A 19,617-nucleotide genomic window follows, 5' to 3' on the forward strand; every position below is an offset into this window, starting at 1 on the left:
ATGGCATCAAACATATTCTGGTTGACTGTGTAGACTTTGCCCATGTTCGGCAGAGATTCTACACGGTCAACTCTATATATGATTTATTTGACAGCATCGCTGGCGATGTTGTCATAAATTATTTGAAGGCCATTGGCCTATATCATAGAATATAAATTTTAATTGTCATCGATATCTATAGATGAACAGTTATATATATTTATACATGTACTCTAACCCTGGTTTTCGAGTTTTAAATCTTATTTTTCTTTTATTCGATTTTAATCACGTCTGTACTTTTTGTTTTACTTTTGGTGTTCATATTGTCATATCGAAAACCTTAACCGTCTCTTGCTTTCACCTTGTTCTCGCCACGGTATGGCTGAAATATTGCCGATGTGGCGTTAAGCCATAATCATTCATTCATTCATTCATTCCATGACTGCTGTATCCGTGTGGGCTAACAATTTGATATCAGCTCAGTTTATTTGCATTGAAAAGTAGTGAGCAACTTTTGCTAAAAAAAAACATAAAAATAAAAAAAAAACTCAAGACAGGGTAATGATGAAAATATTAACACCAGACCTGTATACATGCATAATCAAGTATACAAAATACAACAGATCTGTTTATTTTACCAACTATATCAATTGTCTCATAGCACCAACCCCTTCTCCACCCCACATATACATAGATCTATAAATAAACAATTTTAGCTTTATATCTGCAAACATGTAAGATATTTGTGTCTTTTCTCATCCAGGTTGTACAGGTTTATCGCATACAGGAGATTTACACGATGGATATGGCACAAGCTAGGCAGAGGAAACCGAAAGCCAATACCATTGTGTGCCGTAAAGAAGATTCGGGAAGCCTTCCCCAGCCAGGAGTACTGCGGATTTCAATACCCCAAGTTTCCGTAGATTCATACATCATTGGAGTTTGTTGTCTTCGAAAATCGTGATTTATGTCTCTCTATAAGACAAGCTTTGTCCACAGGTACGAATCCTGACGTAGTAGGGGCAGGTACCGACAGGTAGCTACTGAGAGCCTCTGAAGCAACCTGGTAGGATGGTAGATCTTTTCTTCGCTGGACGAGGTTATGGATCAGCAAGTCCACGTATCCTACCATACATAGAAGGATATAAAAAAATATTTTAATATATTTAAACAGATCATGCTTATTCTGTTTTTCAATATTTCCTCAAGAAACTCCCATAAGAAGGTTGCATCAGACAAATTGTTAAAAATAGCACTGACTAAAAAGATTTCTTTTTTTTTACTTATGTTAACTATTCTTTTACTTTTTTATTTTGCTGATTTTTTCACATGTATGACTTAATTTTTAATTCTAAAATTAATCAATAGCAGCATCTCAAGTCTGTCTCATAACAACCATGAGTGGCAAAAAACAATTCGTAGGTTATCTTGCGCAGACCCCCTACGTAGTAAGCTTTTAATAACCATCTGACTTCCTGTGGGGTTAACAAGCGCCAGCTATTGCAAACCATTTGTCAATCACAGTTGGACCAATTACACTGTGTATTTTGCTTAGTTAGGCTGTGTTACCCGAATTGTTTTAATAAAGTATTCCAAAAAGCCGTACTTGCCTTTATATTTTATGATCACACATTTTAGTTTATTACTAATCATCTCATATCCTGTGTTGTCAACAAAGAACACTTGTTACATCTACGATACTGTCATTGATATACACACATTTTGACTGCTCAACATAAGTGTTCAATTTGTTTGTAAATATTCTAATCTGAAAACCTGTACTTGTCTGTCTACATTAGTTACATGTATATCACAAAACTTACCAAATGACGGACCAGTGCTAATCGGCTTCACTACAGCCTCCAGACCTTTCTTTGCTTTTGGATAGCAAAGCTGCCAACGAACTCTGCCATCTGATGTCGTGTCACGTGGCTTCCTGCTGTTCTCATTGTAATGTAGTCCAGCTAAGTACAATCTGAAAAACATAAATTTCACAGGTGAGTTACGAGCATTAACAAAATGAGTCTCATGTTTTTTAGTTGAGATATTTTATCGTGAGCCTACTGATTGTGTTTTTCTTACTATGTCTTTATTTAGGATATGGTGGGTTTATTTTCGGACAGCCATAATCCCTGTGATTTACTGGGGAATATAAAGCCCTGCACACCTAACATTTTTGCACATTTTGAAAGTCAAAGAAAACCTCATACCTGGCCAGCATGGATTGGAAGAAGAAGTGTGTACTCTTTGGTGCAAAATGGTTGACAATATTGTGGTACACCTCGAGACCATATGTCTGATGGAATGGAGACAACTTCTCGATGTCCTTCATTAGGAATGGGCTGGTGACGACACTACATAGGAGCTTGTATGGGCGGGATCCTGCAAACAATATGTTTATAAGTCAAAACATTCATTACAGATAAATATTTAAACAGGTTCATTAACTGACATTATTCATACCTACAATGATTACAGACATAAAAAAATGTTATCTTTTAAATTAGAAATTTAACAATTTCCAACAACCGACATTTTGCGCTATTACAAATCCCATAAAATTACTCAAGGGTAGATAAATAATTCCAAACCATCAAAACACCAATACCAAAACTACCAATGGAAATACATAAAAATGTATGCAGTTAAAGAATGTCAGTTCTGACATGTACCTTCTTCCATCCAATTTCTTTGGTTATCCTCTAAAGGGCCATGTCTGCACTCCGGATACTTCTCACTAGGGTGTGTGTGGATGTTCCGGATATGGCGGGTAAGCGACTGCCACTTTGCCAGCTTCATCTCGCCATCATTGGCAGAGGTGGACGCCGCCCAGTATAGGTGTGTTGAAACACTTTTTATCCAAGGCTTAATAGCCTCTGCCCCCTTTTCTTTGCCAAACCCTCTAACTTTTTCGATACATCTGGGGAGGTAAAACAGAATATCTAACCAACAATGACTTGTTTGACAACCAACAATGACTTGTTTACAACAAATAGGTTTCACTCTAATAGTTTAATGCCTACCGTCAATCTTAGTACCTGACATTAGGAGCAAGTACAATCAACGCTCACAATAAGTGGCATAGCTGACAGTCTTACCTTTTGCAACATGCCGTACATCGAAGTTGTGAATAATCTCCTCTTCTCCTTTCATAAATTTTTTCACCATGACATGTCTGTCAGTGATGAGTGACTTGATATTCAGTCTTTCTGCTTTCAACTTTAGTAGCCCACGCTTCAGGCCCTCAAGCTCCATATGCGTTGAGCCTTTTACTTCATTACACTGTTGAAGAGAAGAAAAATAATATACATTCAAACCTTTGTGTGAAATGGAGGTATTTATTGAATGAATCTTTTATCAATCACAGGTAAGAATTAGAAACAGAAAAATCATCCGTAATCCGAAAGACACAAAAACAGTGATAAAAATTTAGAATTCTTTGAGGGGTTACCTGTATTACCTGAATGTCCAGAACTGTCTGGGAGTCTAGGTCCATGAGGCTATAAAACCCATACTTTGCACTGTATCCTGGGGAATCACATCGGGCATCACCTCCCAAGATCAGCTGCTTGCCAAGTCTCTCCACAACATTTCGCTCTCTCTCAAAGTTCCAAACTTCCACCACAGAAGGGACAAGGTAAGATTTCTGGATCCGGAAAAATGTCCGTTTGCTGAACGTTTGAAGCTTTAGTATCTCGAAGAGACGAATAACCTGTAGGCAGATGGAAATATGTATGATAAATTATTTCCGGTATTGAATGATATGAGTGTATTCTTAGTACTCATCAATATCTATACTGTGTTGCATTCCTATTGGTATATAACAAATACATATTGCTTTCACATACCTTGGAAGCATTTGATCCACTGAAAAATATGGCAGCAGCCGTAGTTAGGTTTCCCCAAGGAAGGCTGTTGTGGGTTGACTGGCTCTTCCATTCCAACACATGACCAGCAGAACATGTTGACATGGTAGAAACCATCATGCCTTGGCAGTGATGAACCACTGTATCACAGTGTCTTCCACACCTCTGACAGGTCTTCAGCAAAGCACATAAAGCTGACTCAGACACCAGGAACTGTTTTTCGTCTGAGGGCCTTACAACTTCCCCAAGCGGGAAAGCAACTGTTTCGTCATCACTTTCACTGCCGCTGTCGTCTGGGTCACTTTCCACTAAAAAATCTGGATCATTTTGAAAGGTATCAACTTCATCTTCGTCATCGCTCATTTCATCATCACATTCTCTCAGAGGTGGCTTTGCAACCGGTTTGCCTTTCAATAAATCACACTGGATCCCCACTGTTCGCACTTGTGGCTTTGCTTGAATCCGCCGTGTCCTATAGAAATAGGTAAATAATATCACATCATTATTTCCAGTGTGCACTTGTTTTGAATCTTTGCAGCCATAGGTGATACAGTTCAGGTACAATAAAATGCACCTAGATCAACATACAAACTTTATCAAGAGAAGACAAACTTAAATGACACATTATTTACTGACATATATCTTTGGCCTAATAGCAAAAATAAGTTTTACATCATGTTATGTATGTATACACGTCATGAAAGATAGTCACCTCTTAGATATTGTCTTCAAGGGTGCCTTTCCAATTTGGGTTGCCACTGATCTAGTTACAGGTGCTTCTATAACAACCTTCTCTGTCATCACTTGAAAGCTTTCAGCTTCAGAAGGTAAATGGCTATTTTCTCCAGATGTCTCAGGATCAGCATTTTCCTTGTCTTTTTCGAATTCCTCCAGGAGTTCATCCAGTGCCTAAATAGTGAAATAAGTGTTTAAATACAATATACATAAAAAAATAATAATTTTATGAACTAATGCTTATTGATTATGTTAAACCACAGTAAAAAATATTCCACATATGGTAGCATTGTGGTAGCTTTAATACTAGGTAGAAGTGAACTGGTGAATACTATTGTTTCTATAAAAAAAATGTAAAGATGTGACAAACTGTTTATAATTTAACATCTTCAGTCGCAGTTATACAGGGCTAAACTGAAAAACCATACCAAAAGTACATATAACTTTGCAGACACGCCGCAGGATTATTATAAATTAAAAATAACACCGTATACTACTTTTTAATAGTAACTGGACTACATGACAACATAGCTATATATAGGCCTATATATTATCATTATGTACTCTATACTTTGCTCTGAGACTTTTACTGTAGTTTTCAACAGTTTTATTGTTGAAAAAATTAACTGGGAATATTCAGTTTTTTTACAATATTTGCGAAATCATTTTGACACCTACCCTCTTCCTGTTACGTTTTGTGAAAGCTTTTCTGTGGGGTGTGCTGACAGGTCGAACAGACTGTTGTTGTTGTTTCGGTACTTCAGACAAAGGACTCGATATCTCAATTGACAGGGGAATGTCCGGCACAGCACCTGTTGTTAGCCGTGCTACTGCATTTTCATAGCCCAGGCTCGCCAACTACTCTGGGTCTCGATCAAACATGCATTTGGAGAAATGCTTACTGCACAGTTTGTGGTGGTACTTGAGATCGAAGTCCCTCTTGCAATAATGAAGCCAGACTTTCCTCGTGGTCGCATCTTTTGGAAAGGCAAAGAAAGAAATTCCACCTCCCTTGACAAGCTGACTGTTGCATCCGTAAGCTGCACAGATCACAGGCATAACTACCTTTCAAAAATTTCTCAAACAACAGCAAATTTGGGTCGAAATAAATGCCTTTTGGTCGCGTGTTTATATAGTATAATTTATAGCCTTCTATTATAGAACTTCTGCACGCATGGAGCCAGAGTCTTCTTACCGTGACGTCACGGGCTCAGCAGCCTCGCTTTGAAATTCACAATATGCATATTCAGCCGAGCGGTATTCGTCGCCGGTTGCATCAGAACGACTACAAGCAGGCCGTTTGTGGTTACAGGGGCCCAAATACTATCAATATGATCTTTTTAAACAGTTTGGAGGCACAAATAATTTATTTTCTTGACAGTATTCCTTTAACAGCAGCTGATAGAACGATACCTAAGACCTCGACAAATCCAAAATCCAAAAGTAAACCCTGGTACGACGATGACTGTCGCAAAGCCATAAAGGATCGCAAAAAGGCCGAGCGCAGATTTAATCATTGTCCTGATAATAATAATTTAAACCAGGTCCGTATATTCGGAGCTAAGGCTCGCCGATTAATTAAATCTAAGAGACGTTCTTGTTGGCGGAACTTTGTTTCAGGCATTACGTCAAAAACACCCATGCGTAAGGTCTGGAACATGGTTCAGAAGCTTAAGGGCAAAAACAACAAAGCCAAAATTCAGCATTTAAAAGATGGCGATACCCTATTAACATCGCCATCTGAAATAGCGAATAAACTAGCTGAAACAATATCTCAGAAATCTTCTTCTGAGAATTACACTTCTGAGTTTCGACGTATTAAAATACATAAGGAGAAAATTAAATTGCCTTTTTCTTCTAAGAATTTAGAAGATTATAATCGACGTTTTTCAATTGAGGAACTTAAAACTTTTCTTAAAAAGGCACACGATACTGCGTGTGGCCCTGATAATATATATTATAAGCTTCTGAATCATTTACCATCTGAGCCACTTGAGACTCTCTTAGATTTACTTAATGACATTTGGCAAACTGGTAATTTTCCGCGGACTTGGAGGAAGGCGTGTATTATCCCGGTCCCTAAACCGGGTAAGGATCATACTGATCCAAATAATTACCGTCCCATAGCTCTTACCAGCTGCGTCTGTAAGACTATGGAACGGATGGTAAATAATAGGCTTGTTTGGTTTCTTGAAACCAACAAGTTACTATCTAATATACAATGTGGTTTTCGTCAAGGTCTGTCTACTTTAGATCACCTTGTCCGTTTGGAAACTTTTATTCGTGACGGTTTTATTAATAATGAACATGTGGTGTCGATATTTTTTGACCTTGAAAAGGCCTACGACACCACATGGAAATATGGTATTTTAAAGGACCTTTCTGATATGGGTCTTAAAGGCCGCTTACCATCATTTATATCCGAATTTCTATCTGATCGTCAGTTTAAGGTACGGGTGGGGCCCACTCTTTCTGATTCGCATGAGCAGGAGATGGGTGTTCCCCAGGGCAGTATTCTTTCGCCAACACTGTTCAGCATAAAAATTAATAGTTTAGCTAAAACGTTGACATCTGGAACTGAGGGTTCTTTATACGTAGATGATTTCCTCATATGCTACCGTGCTAAAAATATGAATAACATCGAGCGGCAACTGCAGCTTTGTCTCAACAAGATTGAGAAATGGGCAGTTGCCAACGGTTTTAGAATTTCTACATCTAAAACCGTCGGTATGCATTTCTGTAATAAACGGAAACTTCATCTAGACCCTGAGCTTAAATTTTGTGGAGAACCAGTGAAGATTGTTGGAAAATAAATTTTTAGGGGTTATATTTGATAAAAAATTATCCTTTATACCTCATATAAAAATGCTTAAAGCTAAATGTACAAAGGCTCTCGATATAATTAAGGTCGTGTCTAGCACCGATTGGGGTGCTGACCGATCAGTTTTACTTAATTTATATCGTTCTCTGGTGAGGTCTAAATTGGACTATGGGTCCATCATTTATGGTTCTGCAAAGAAATCCTATCTTAAAATGTTGGATCCCGTCCATCACCAAGGTTTGAGGCTCAGCCTTGGTGCATTTAGAACCTCACCAGTAGAAAGTTTATACGTCGAAGCTAATGAGCCTTCTTTACATCTCAGGCGTATAAAACTATGCCTTCAATATACTACAAAGCTTAAAGCACACCCAACAAACCCTGCCTACGACTGTGTTTTCAATCCGTTATATGTAGACAAATATAACAAATGTCCTAATAAGATCCCTTCGTTCGGTCTTCGTGTTCGGGACCACGTTGTGGGAGCTGGCATCGAGCTTGAGAATATAGCTCCGGTTTCTTTTCCGGACTCCTCTCCCTGGCTTCTCCCACAACCTAAATTGATATTTGATCTACGTAAACATAACAAAAGAAATACGAATCCTCTAATAATTCAGCAAAGTTTTTCTGAGATAAAGGCTAATTATCCAGATTATAAATTTATATATACTGACGGGTGGAAGGATGGGGAGAAGGTTGCGGCTGCGGCTGTCTTAGAACAGCGGGTCACTTCTCTTCGTCTTCCATCCTCATCTTCAATCTTTTCTGCAGAGGCCAGAGCTATACTTCTGGCTTTGTCATATGTTTCTGCTGGGCATGCCCAGAGGGCTGTGATCTGCACGGACTCGCTCTCTTGCCTTTTGGCAATTCAGAATAATAAATTTAAAAATCCTTCCAGATATTAGCCGTACATAAAAATCTAATTAAAAGAGGTAAAAATATTGTATTCTGTTGGATACCAAGTCACATTGGTATCCATGGAAACACAGTCGTGGACAGGGAGGCGAAAGCTGCCCTTAATAAACCCATATCGAAGATGAAAATTTGTTACATTGATTTTAGATATCATATTCTTAAATATATTCGTCGCCTTTGGCAGGATGAATGGGATTTGCAGATCCACAACAAACTGCATGCTATTCATCCTGTCATTGGCAATAATTCTTATACTCTTAATAGGTCTCGTAGGGACCAAGTAGTTCTAACAAGGTGCCGTATTGGGCATTCTCGTCTAACACACAATTTTATCCTAGATGGGAGCAGTGCTCCTGAGTGTGTTGGTTGTAATGCCCAGTACGGCATGAAACATATTCTCGTTGACTGTGTGGACTTTGCTCATATTAGGCAAAGATTCTACACAGTCAGCTCTATATTTGATTTATTTGACAGTGTCGCTGGCGATACTGTCATTAATTACTTAAAACATATTGGATTATATCATAAGATATAATTTCATTTTATTTCACATACATATTTCTAGTTCATATATACATATTAAATTTCAAAAGCTTTGTGGTTTTTCAAGTTTTTAAAGAGCTTTGATTGTTTTACCTAGTTTTAAACATGTCTGTCATTTTTCATTTGTTTTGTATGTTCATACTTCAGTCTTGAAAACCATATACTGATTCCTGGTTTTAAACATGTTTGTCGCCACGATATGGCTGAAATATTGCCGATGTGGCGGTAAAGCCATAATCATTCATTCATTCATTTGAACCCTGGTCTGACTGTACTGACTTAGGCAGACCAACATGGTGAAGAACTTAACTAAAGCCTTAATTACAGTCTTGGCAGTAATATTCCTTAATAGAATTGCCTCAGGGAAACGAGTTGAAGTACACATTATAGTTAACATATACTGATTTCCAGACTTTGTCTTAGGTAGGGGACCAACACAATCTATTAAGATTCTACTGAATGGCTCACCAATTGCAGGAATAGGTCTCAAGGCTGCCTTGGGGATTGTCTGATTAGGTTTCCCACTAACTGACATGCATGACAAGACCTGCAAAATTCAGTAACATCTTTCCTTATTCCTGCCAATAAAAATAACTGAGAATCTTATGATAGGTCTTATTAACACTTAAATGACCTGCTAACGGCGTTTCATGCGCCATGGTCAGTATTTCTTTACGATAAGACTTGGGCACAACTACCTGATGCTTAACTGCCCATTCATCCTCCAACGAAACATCGGGAGGCCTCACTGCCGCATCAATATGCAGACTTGACATAGTAGTAGCATGGGTCAGGTAAAGATTCACCATCTTTAGCTGCATCATTAAACACGCAAGAAATACTTGGATCACTGTGTTGTTCAGCAATCAACTCAGTCCTACAAAATGGCTGATCACCACTAACAAAATTAGTATCTACTTCCTGCTGGCTGTCTAATTTGGAAGAATCTCCATCCAACATGTTGTTGAGAAAAGTCTCGCTCAAATCAACAGTATTACCCTGGTCTGTACTGACTTTTCTAGACATAGCTCTTGTAACAACACAGGACGGATATAAACCCGCTATCTCGCTTTCAACTGGCTCTGTGACTGAATTCAGAGAAGGCTTATCACCATTAAGGAATCAACAGTAACCTTATCATGCGCTAAGTCATTTCCCAACAACAAATGAATACCCTCAAAAGGTAATGAAGACTTAATGCCTACCCTGACAGGTCCAGATATCAAATCTGATGACAAATAAATATCATGAAGGGGAACCCTGACAAAGTCACTAGACTCTACACCTCTAATAAGGGCACGAACCCCAGAGTATGACTCTTCAGAAAAGGGCAGAGTATTCATCAACAGAGACTGAGATGCCCCAGTATCCCTTAATATCTTTATAGGGGTAGCACAAGACATGTCGCTTCTAAGCGACACTGAACCAGAATTGATAAACGGAGCGAAGCTATCCATAGAGCATTTGGGAATCTTATCCTATCCCGTATCAGCTAACTCAGATCTGCTTTTAACTGCTGATGTAACTTCCGGCAATGTTTTGTGCATTGTAACACAAAGACCTGTGGCAGGGTTCGCACAGTCCTGAATGTCCTGGAAAGTCCTGGAAAATTAAAAATGTATTTTCCAGTACTTGAATGTCCTGGATAATCAGCCATTGTCCTGGAATGTCCTAGAATTTCGTTATTCTTGGTGCTAAAAAAATTTCTAATGCTTTGTCCACGAGCCAATGGAAGGAATAGGCTGTTGTTTGTGTCAACACTCGCAGTATATAGGTCACTTCATTCATAAAATCAGTGGAGTAAAAGCGTAGTAAAACACCCACCAATCAAATCTCTACACAAGCCGCATCCGTCAGGCGGAAATTGACGGAAACTATCGACCTAGAGGAAGTTGACTTTTGTATGCGCACGCGCAGCCCTCATGTGGCATGTTTTGTGGAATTTGGCGGGAGGCGAAAGAATGTCACGTCTTTGTTATTTTAATCTATCCTGGCTCAGCCAACCAGGTTATCAGGATTGCTGGAGAAAGACTCCGCTCACAGAGCACGGTGTTCGCTTTGCAAGAAAAGCTTTGACATTGGAAATATGGGTGAAAGTGCGGTTAAGAGCCACTCAAAGGGAACCAAGCACATGCAGTTGCTCCAAGCGCTGAAGGAACATCACCGTTCGAACACCAATATTACCGAGTATTTTGGAAGGTCCTCGTCATCGACGACAGGTAGGCTATTTCACTCCCTATGAACCCCACGTATGCGTGTATTAATGTGACTGTGTACTTTCTATTTAGTGATAGCACATGGGCAGTGTTACCGCAGTGTTTTTAGAGAAACAAATTACAAATCAAATCAAATCAAATACATGTACTTTTATTGCATAACTATGCCAGTATTGGCTAAAGGTCCCTATGACTTATTAACCGTCCGATAGGACCTGCGGTGTAGGCTTATTATTATTAATTTTTTTTTGGATTCACTGAAATCATGAAAAGGTGAATTTCAGAATATAGTAGTGTGTGGAAAACGGACCATGGCCGTTTTGGAATGTCCTGGAATGTTTTAACCCTCTAGTGCCCGTCGTATCATATATGATACGCCCATAAGGGGAGGTAACCATGAACAATTTTATAAAATCATAACATGGCTAAGTTGCTTCCCTTACAATGACTTATGGGGGCGCTGTGTGTGACAACAAATGTTAGATGTTTTGATTGGCTGACAACTTCCTTTCCATTTCCTGCCGTCTGCTCAAGTTGGCTTCGTTACCACGTGGTGTCAAATCCATCATCATCCAGTCAAGGTATGCATACTATTTTATTATTTCAGTTTTATCTGTTAAAATACAGCCCATTGTGCTAGTAAATACCTGTTTAGAGAAAATTAGTGAAGAGTGTATTTATAAGAGGTGATTGAATTTGAGTGTATCATATCCTCCTCAGGCCCTTCGTCCACATATGTGGACATACAATATTTGGTTCCCTAAATTTTTATGGTTTATCATTTCTGTGCTTGAAACCCAATGGCCATTTCTGTGGACAAACAACCTAGGTCAACCAAGTGCACAGGACCATCCTTCGGAACTCTTCTGTGTGGAGGAGAGAAAATAAATGGCGGATTCCAGAGGAAGTGGTGACACACAAACTGCAAAAAGTAAGCCAAGATTTACCACACCCTTTGATTTTTTTAAAGATGAGTGATAATGCCTTTTGATTTGTTATGTAGCACAGTTTAATTCTACATAGTTATTTGAATGAAGGAATTTTTATTAGCCGTTTCGAGCAAGGCCAAGAAAGTGTCCACCTCTGTGGACATTGGGTTCCAATAAAGTATATTTTAGTCCACATCTGGGGACATTGGGATTCAATTCATACTTATGCTACATTGAAAAGCGAATGACTGAGCTATACTCGTGCTTTAATAATACATTGATTTCTCTGATTTTTAGATGCACGTCAGCGCATGACTACAGAAGAGGTCTTAGACCTTCTCGATAACTCAGATATTGACTTATCAGATGGAGAAGTTGATGATGAAATGTATGAGGATACAGATGGGGATCCAGATTTTGAGGCAAATGAGGACGACCTTGCAGCTGAGAGCAGTTCTGAATCGGACGAAAGCCTGGCAATGGATGATGGGGAGGCAGAGCCAGTTCCCTCTACTAGTAGAGGACCGCCGACTAGAGGTCGCCCACGAAGCAGACGTGGAGTTGGCGGACGCGGTAGAAGTAATGCTCCGGCACGTAACACTGGATTTAAAATGGACAAATGATAAATTTCAACCTCAGAAAGTCACACAAGATGCACAAAGTGACCAGCAGTCCGGTACAGATCGACGGGACGATTGGGCCCCTAAAGACTACTTTGTTCAGTACATAGACAATGAACTGTATGAAATGATGGCAGAAGCAACTAATCAAACAGCAGTTTTGAACACGGAAGGTCTTTAGATGTGACTGCTGAGGAGATGGCGAAATTTTTCGGCATTAATATTATGATGGGGTGCTTGAAATATCCTCGAATTCGAATGTATTGGGCCACCAGCACAGGCGTACTGGCAATTAAACAGGCGATGAGCAGAAATCGCTTTTTCAAAATACGCTCTAATCTGAAGGTAGTTGTAGACATCAATGTTGCAGAAAACGAGAAACAGCGTGACAAATTATGGAAAGTTCGTCCATTTCTGGATAAAATCAAACAAACTTGCCAAACACTCCCCAGGCCTCAGAATGTGTGTGTCGATGAACAGATGATACCATTCACTGGCCATGTAGGCATAAGGCAGCACATTCGTGGGAAACCATATCCAACTGGCTTGAAAAATTTTGTTCTGGCAGCACCATCCGGGATGGTGTTGGACTTCGAAATATTTCAGGGAAAAAGGTTTTTTCCCGACGCTGACACATCCACTTTATCACTGGGAGGGCTTGCAGTCCTTAGACTTACACAAACCATCAACCCCAATACATCAGTCTTTGTTGACAGATATTTCACCAGCATGCCACTTTTGGATTGTTTACTGGACAAGGGAATAACTGTTACTGGGACAATTACGAAAAACCTGGTACCACGTAATGCCAAAAATTGCCTGAAAAATGACACTGATCTGAAACGACAAGGCAGAGGGTCAATTAATGAAATTGTTCGGGAGGACAACAAAGCATGCATTATTCAGTGGTACGATAATAAAACTGTGCTATGTATGTCCAGTGAATTTGGCGCTGATCCAACCAACACTTGTAGAAGGTGGTCCAAGGATGATAAAGCATACATCAATGTACCACGACCGTCAATTATAAAGGAATATACGACAAAATGGGTGGCGTCGATCTCAGTGACCGGATGATCTCGTATTACCGCATCAATGCTGGCACCAAGAAATGGACTGTGCGAACTGTGTTGCACATGACTGACATGTCATTGGTAAATGCTTGGCTTCAAGAGCGAGAGGATCTTCTGGAAAAAGGCACCACAACTAAGCATCTCAGGGAGTTCTTAGACTTCCGCCTTGCTGTCAGTGAACATTTACTGTATCCCCAGGGAAATACAAATGCTGATCCGGAAGATGGACCTCCCCGAAAGCGGATTGCCCTGCCACCAGAGGCTGCACGCAAATCTCAAGCGCTTCACATGCCAAGGTTCATTGACTTAAAGAATGCGGCGAGATGTCGCAATCCTGAATGCAAGCGTGGTAAAAGCCGTATAATGTGCACATCGTGTCAAGTTTTCCTTTGCATTCAAGGCTGCTTTGAAAACTTCCACAAATAGTTCACAGGACTAGTAATGTCTAAATCGGGCTTCTGGGCGTTCCGTATGAAAACAAAACCGGTTACTAATAACAGATAGTTCGTTTCATGTGACACTTTCAAAGAGTTTGTTTCAGTTTAAATACTTTTGAAAAAAATCCAGATGCATATTCTTACAAGAGTACTGAGCAAATACTGTCAAAGTTGTCTAAGTTACATGACTATTAAAAGCTTTTAAGCGTAAAATGTGTTTGCTTTAGTTCTTTAGTTGATGTCCACGTACGTGGACATTGAATTCCATTATAAAAGGCTGGAACCCAATGTCCACAAATGAGGACGTTAAGAGAAGTTAGTTGGAGGTGGAGTTGTTAAACAGACACCATGTTTGCGCAAAATAGTCTAAAAGAAGTGTTCATAGCAGGTAGCATGCGAATTTTCCAAGAAAAACATGTCCTGGGTCTGAGGAGGATATAGGAAAACTTTATCTGCAGAAATAATATTGGTAGATAGCTTAATAAAGCATAAAAATCCCAGTTCTGTGGGCTCTCTATTTTTTTGTAATTCAGGTTTGAATGATGGAAATGGGCCCTTTTCACTGTGTCACAACTCTGGGTCGCCCCATTGCAAGGTTTCTTTTGCATGCTAAATTCAATGCTAACAAGGCATTGAAACATTTTTATTATTCAATATCACAGTGGAATTGATATTCAAAAGCTTAAATATCTCTCCATGCCCCAAATTGTGAAAAAAAATTAATTTTGTTGCTGTCACAAAAAACTGGCTCCACTCCGTTACCACACTGATCAGTGTCTCCATCTATGAACTGAAAGGGGAGGCAACAAGTTAGCCCCTGCTAAAATGTATCTTGTGTAACCCCCATAGATAAAACAATGGAGCATGTGGAGCAAGTCCACACTCAAGTCCAGATTTTGCTGAAATAGTTGAGAAATCAGGTGAGTATGCTTTTTTCTTTCCACTCCGTTACCAGCATTCATATCCATGGAAACCAGAGAACAACTTTTTGAAGTAAATTTTTAAAAAGGCAATGGAGGACTTGAAAGATTGCAACAGGAACCTTTGAGCTGTACCTCATTGTGTTATGGCTGTGACCCACTTTCAGGTTTACCATTCCACTCCGTTACTCTACTCCTTTACTCAAATATGGTAACGGGGTGGAGTGATTGGTAACGGAGTGGAAATTTTCGCCAATTCTATCATCTGACTGGTAGAATGAGGTGTCATTCAAGAAATAATAATGTACACTAGCCATTAGATGATTGGTACTTGAATCAGGGATGTGATTTTTCCGCGAATTCGTGGATTTACGCATTTTTGTGGTCCAACAGATTCGTTTTACAACAACAACAACAACGACCTTAACCAGTGGAAAACAATTAAACTCCTTGGATTTTTTCAACTTTTTCTGAACAGAAATCAGCCAAACATATTTGATTTCATAAATTTCATAAAATCTTGTGATCCCTGATTGCTATGAACTGAGCATTTTTTATTCTCTGTCTTTTTATTCCACTTCTTCTTTAGCCATGCCTCCCAAGAAGAAACAAATGACATCAGCAGAAAAGCAGAGGGCTTATAGGAATCGTATAAATGCAGACCCAGAAAAGAGGGAAGCAGCCAAGGAGAAGGAGAGATTAAGGTGGAAAGCTAGAAGGGAAAAGAAGAAAGTAAAATACGTAGCAGATATGACCAAACGGGAGGTTAGAGCCACGCGGAGAAAATGGAGGATAGCCTATCATAAACGCAGGGCTGAAAAAGATCATTTGGCTTGGTTGGAAAAACAAGAAGCAGCAGTGTTGACTGGAACTCCACCGACAAGTCCACCTCATAATCTGCCACAGCAAGAGCCACAGCGACAGCCTGAACCCCAACCAGGTACCTCCGCGAATCCCACTTCGTCACAGAAAAAGAGAGGTCGGAAGAATGTTCGTAGGGACCGCACGGCCTGTTATAGGATTAATAGAAAGTTAACAGAAAAGCTTGAGAATGAAAAGCGGAAAAACCAGAAATTACGCAAACAGCTCTCTCGGACAAAACTGAAAATCAAAGTCCCATTTGGACAGAACTGCAAGGAAGGCGATGTATGTGCTACCCATTATGCTTCACCACGGAAGAGGGCTCGACAAACGATAAATGCTGGACAGGGCTTTATAAGAAAGGAACTGATTTTCCATTATGCTCTCACTCAACAAATAAAACAGGGCAAAGACACCTGTGAAAAAAATCCGAAGCGGGCACAACTCTTCGCAAAGCTTTTTGGTTTTGGAAACATCTTGTCAAAATATCGATTGCTGACCAAAGCACAGAACACTGGTCTCTTGTCCAAAAAGCTGCTGAAGACAAATGCTAAGCAAAGAAATGAAAATCTGCTAGTTTATGAGAGAGCTAAGAAACGCAACTGTGTCACAGATGCTGTAAAACAAAAGATTCAAAAGTTCTTTGAAAGGGATGATGTCAGTTGGTGTGCTGCTGGTAAAAAGCAAGTCATCACACGCAACAAAGTTAAGAAGCAGAAGCGTTTCCTTTTGGAATCGTTGAGAAGCACTTATAGAAAGTATGTGCATCTACATCCCGTGAGACCAGTGTCTTTCAGCCAATTCTGGAAACTGAAGCCGTTCTGGGTAGTGAAACCTAAATTCGCTGACAGGGAAACATGCCTCTGTAAAGTACATGAGAATGTCCACCTCTTGCATAACAAGCTAAAAAACTTGGGGTATTTAGCCGAAGGGTCCGCTGACGAGACAATAAACCAGATTGTCTGCAGCAGAGACAACAAGGGATGTATGTACAGGGACTGTGCAAAGTGCAAGCATGCTGAGGTTGTTTTCAATCAGACAAAGTACAGGCCAGGATGAAAGCCAGACCTGGTGGTGGCAGTGGAAATCAGCAGACCACACATACAAGGACAGAGAGGGAGAGCTAAAAACAACAAAGAAGACAATCAAGGAGAAAGTTGAAGGAACTGTCGCTGAGATGAAAGAAGAATACAATAAGCAGATTCAGAAGTTCAGTACCCATGTTTACAACATCTTGCACCAATTTGAGGTGTGCAGAGTGAACAAAAGTCAGTTAGGAGGGGACGAGGTCCTACTTCACATAGATTTTGCTGAAAATTGGACGATGAAAAGCCTGCGTCAGATCCAGTCGGCCCATTATGGTGCATCCAATTCGCAAATAACACTACACACAGGTGTAGCCTACATAGGTGGTGAGGCAACAACAACCACACTCCCATTCTGTAGCTTGAGTGACAACAATAGCCATACACCAGCAATGGTCTGGTGCCATTTGATACCGATTCTGCGATTCCTGAGGGAGAACCATCCGACAGTAACTAAACTGCACTTCATGAGCGATGGCCCTGTAACCCAATACAGGGGTAGACACAATCTCCACCTGCTGTGCAACATACCCTTCCACATGGGTTTCAAAGAAATTTGGTGGAACTTTAGCGAAGCAGGACACGGGAAAGGAGCCTGTGATGGAGTGGGAGCAACCATCAAACGCCTGGCAGATGAGGTGACCATGACTGGCACAGACATTCATGATGCAGAGAGCTTGGTAAAACATCTGGAAGATAAGACAAGCATCAAATTATGTCTGATTCCTGAAGATGTGCAGATACATGTGTCAACAGCGGTACCAGCAGTCAGGGGAGTGATGAAAGTACACCAGATCTATTCACAGAGGCCTGGTATCATCCTTACAAGAGACGTAAGCTGCTACTGTGGACCACAGTGTGATTGCTACTCTCCAGTGGAACATGATGTACTGCAGTCTAACTATGATCAACATATCCCCAAACTAGGATGTGAGGTTGGCCAAATCTTAAAGCAACCCAGCATCCAGCAAGCAGAGGCCCTGGTGATCCATCCTGATGATGATACCCAAGACACCAACAGTAACAAGTCTGATCCAAAGGTAAGAGCTTCAGAGACTCCTGTTACTAACCTAAATTTATCATATTTTCTGTTAGTAGAACTAGAATTATCAACAAGGTATTCCCATACATTATAAATTACTTTATCTTTATTTTCAGCATGACAACTCTTGGCCTAAGATTGGATGTTACGCTGTTGTAAGGTGTGGAGAAAAATATTACCCCGGGACGGTGATATCGGTAGAAGGTGATTGCTTTGAAATGAAGTATTTGAAACGAACAACAACAGGTAAGCTTGTTTGATTCTAAACACATGAAATAACAATTTGTAACATGATTTCAAGTCTCTTAGAAATTTTAAAAGTCTGTACTCTTATCAATTTAGCATCATATTTTATTCTTTTAATCAACAGGATCCTATCATGACTGGATGAGCGGGTTTTCGTCATCTTCATGGCAGCCACGAGAAGACCTTCTTGAGCCACTCCACGTGCCCGACATGGACAGAAGAGGTCATGTTATATTCACGAAGAATGACTTAGAGACAATAAAAAAGTACACAAAGTGAATAGTCGGCAGCTGTGAATCGTGAATCTTGTTTGCTACATTAAGATTCAGTAAATGGAACTCGAAATTGAGCTGATTTTATGTCAGTGCAATTGAATTGTCAACTCCAGAGAAAGGCAGTTCTTTTGACCAGGTGTCATTCTGTTGATTTTTTTTAAATTTTAATTTTGATAGTGTTAATGTTATAAAATGTTCATTACAGGTATTCACATTTTATGTTTACTTATTGCAGGTAAGCCAGACTTCAAATACCTGTATGTTAGTTGAACTGTTTCTGAGTTTAAGTTGTTCATTGAATGTATTGACTCATTGACTTCTTTGTTCACTGTATTAAAAGTTAATAAAAAATCAGAACTCTAAAATTATACTTGTGTCATGATTAACATTGGTACACTCTACTCCGTTACAAAATGTTCCACTCCGTTACCAAATGTTCCACTCCGTTACCAGTTCTTCAATAAAATTTATTATTGTCCTTCTAGTAAACTTTAAATTCCATTTGCTAGTTGTCATCCAATCTTAATACAGGCGAAATTATCATAAACTTCAAAAGCACAAAATATTGGCACTGTTAAGTGTGGCAACATCACAAAATTAGGTAATGTAATGAAAAGGTAACGGAGTGGAGAGGCTTAAATATTTCAAACCCCCATAAAAAAATTTGTGGAGGACAATCAGCTCTGCTGCTATGCTGGCTATATAGAACATGACCCCTATGACCAGCATGGAAGGTTAGGTGAGTTTTCTACAACCTCTTTGGTCTGTGACTTTCAACACTCAATATGTGCCCGTATTGAAAAATCCACCCTTATATGTATTTTAGGCCAAAATTCATGATTAATACTCAATAATAATCGTATCTAGCTTATTTGTTTTTTGTTGAACAGGTCATGAAAAATAAGATATTAACTATCAATGGCTCAAAATCAAGAAAGAAAATAAAAGCTGACTTTTGCCTCGCTTTGCATGTGTATTTTTAATTAAATGTATTAACACAATTGAACCAGTTACATTATCATTGTTTGAGCACATGGGACAGCTTTAGTATTTGGTG

The 19,617-nt window shown here is 39.6% G+C and overlaps 4 protein-coding genes across 4 annotated transcripts; 2 read left to right on the forward strand and 2 right to left on the reverse strand.

Moving 5' to 3' along the window:
* Nucleotides 1-639: 639 nt before the first annotated feature.
* LOC135477701 (uncharacterized) lies at nt 640-2,814 on the reverse strand. The gene is made up of 4 exons (XM_064757893.1): nt 2,652-2,814; nt 2,190-2,361; nt 1,803-1,954; nt 640-1,104 (listed from the first exon to the last, which is right to left on the reverse strand). The coding sequence occupies exons 1-4, from the start codon at nt 2,776-2,778 to the stop codon at nt 905-907; spliced, it is 651 nt and encodes a 216-aa protein (XP_064613963.1). The 5' UTR covers nt 2,779-2,814; the 3' UTR covers nt 640-904.
* Nucleotides 2,815-2,834: 20 nt separating this feature from the next.
* On the reverse strand, nt 2,835-5,688 carry LOC135478187 (uncharacterized). The gene is made up of 6 exons (XM_064758459.1): nt 5,259-5,688; nt 4,558-4,754; nt 3,828-4,317; nt 3,440-3,691; nt 3,078-3,261; nt 2,835-2,899 (listed from the first exon to the last, which is right to left on the reverse strand). The coding sequence occupies exons 2-6, from the start codon at nt 4,644-4,646 to the stop codon at nt 2,835-2,837; spliced, it is 1,080 nt and encodes a 359-aa protein (XP_064614529.1). The 5' UTR covers nt 4,647-4,754; nt 5,259-5,688.
* Nucleotides 5,689-15,012: 9,324 nt separating this feature from the next.
* Nucleotides 15,013-16,971, forward strand: LOC135478188 (uncharacterized). Its single transcript, XM_064758460.1, has 2 exons — nt 15,013-15,051; nt 15,641-16,971. The coding sequence occupies exon 2, from the start codon at nt 15,643-15,645 to the stop codon at nt 16,969-16,971; it is 1,329 nt and encodes a 442-aa protein (XP_064614530.1). The 5' UTR covers nt 15,013-15,051; nt 15,641-15,642.
* Nucleotides 16,972-17,427: 456 nt separating this feature from the next.
* LOC135478031 (uncharacterized) lies at nt 17,428-19,182 on the forward strand. The gene is made up of 3 exons (XM_064758291.1): nt 17,428-18,037; nt 18,156-18,285; nt 18,410-19,182. The coding sequence occupies exons 1-3, from the start codon at nt 17,465-17,467 to the stop codon at nt 18,562-18,564; spliced, it is 858 nt and encodes a 285-aa protein (XP_064614361.1). The 5' UTR covers nt 17,428-17,464; the 3' UTR covers nt 18,565-19,182.
* The last annotated feature ends 435 nt before the right edge of the window (nt 19,183-19,617 follow it).

This window comes from Liolophura sinensis, chromosome 11 (assembly GCF_032854445.1).
Source record: "Liolophura sinensis isolate JHLJ2023 chromosome 11, CUHK_Ljap_v2, whole genome shotgun sequence".
Taxonomy (NCBI): Eukaryota; Metazoa; Mollusca; class Polyplacophora; order Chitonida; family Chitonidae; genus Liolophura; species Liolophura sinensis.

Excerpts from the sequence above, each read along its gene's own strand:
- LOC135478031 (XM_064758291.1), top strand. The coding sequence starts at position 17,465 with ATGAGCGATGGCCCTGTAACCCAATACAGGGGTAGACACAATCTCCAC. Across the intron at positions 18,038-18,155 it reads GTAACAAGTCTGATCCAAAG|CATGACAACTCTTGGCCTAA; the intron begins GTAAGAGCTTCA and ends CTTTATTTTCAG. Across the intron at positions 18,286-18,409 it reads TTTGAAACGAACAACAACAG|GATCCTATCATGACTGGATG; the intron begins GTAAGCTTGTTT and ends TTTAATCAACAG.
- LOC135478187 (XM_064758459.1), bottom strand. The coding sequence starts at position 4,646 with ATGACAGAGAAGGTTGTTATAGAAGCACCTGTAACTAGATCAGTGGCA. Across the intron at positions 3,262-3,439 it reads AGACAGTTCTGGACATTCAG|TGTAATGAAGTAAAAGGCTC; the intron begins GTAATACAGGTA and ends TCTCTTCAACAG. Across the intron at positions 2,900-3,077 it reads TGTACGGCATGTTGCAAAAG|ATGTATCGAAAAAGTTAGAG; the intron begins GTAAGACTGTCA and ends TTACCTCCCCAG.
- LOC135477701 (XM_064757893.1), bottom strand. The coding sequence starts at position 2,778 with ATGAAGCTGGCAAAGTGGCAGTCGCTTACCCGCCATATCCGGAACATC. Across the intron at positions 2,362-2,651 it reads AAGAAATTGGATGGAAGAAG|GATCCCGCCCATACAAGCTC; the intron begins GTACATGTCAGA and ends TATTGTTTGCAG. Across the intron at positions 1,955-2,189 it reads TTCCAATCCATGCTGGCCAG|ATTGTACTTAGCTGGACTAC; the intron begins GTATGAGGTTTT and ends TATGTTTTTCAG.
- LOC135478188 (XM_064758460.1), top strand. The coding sequence starts at position 15,643 with ATGCCTCCCAAGAAGAAACAAATGACATCAGCAGAAAAGCAGAGGGCT.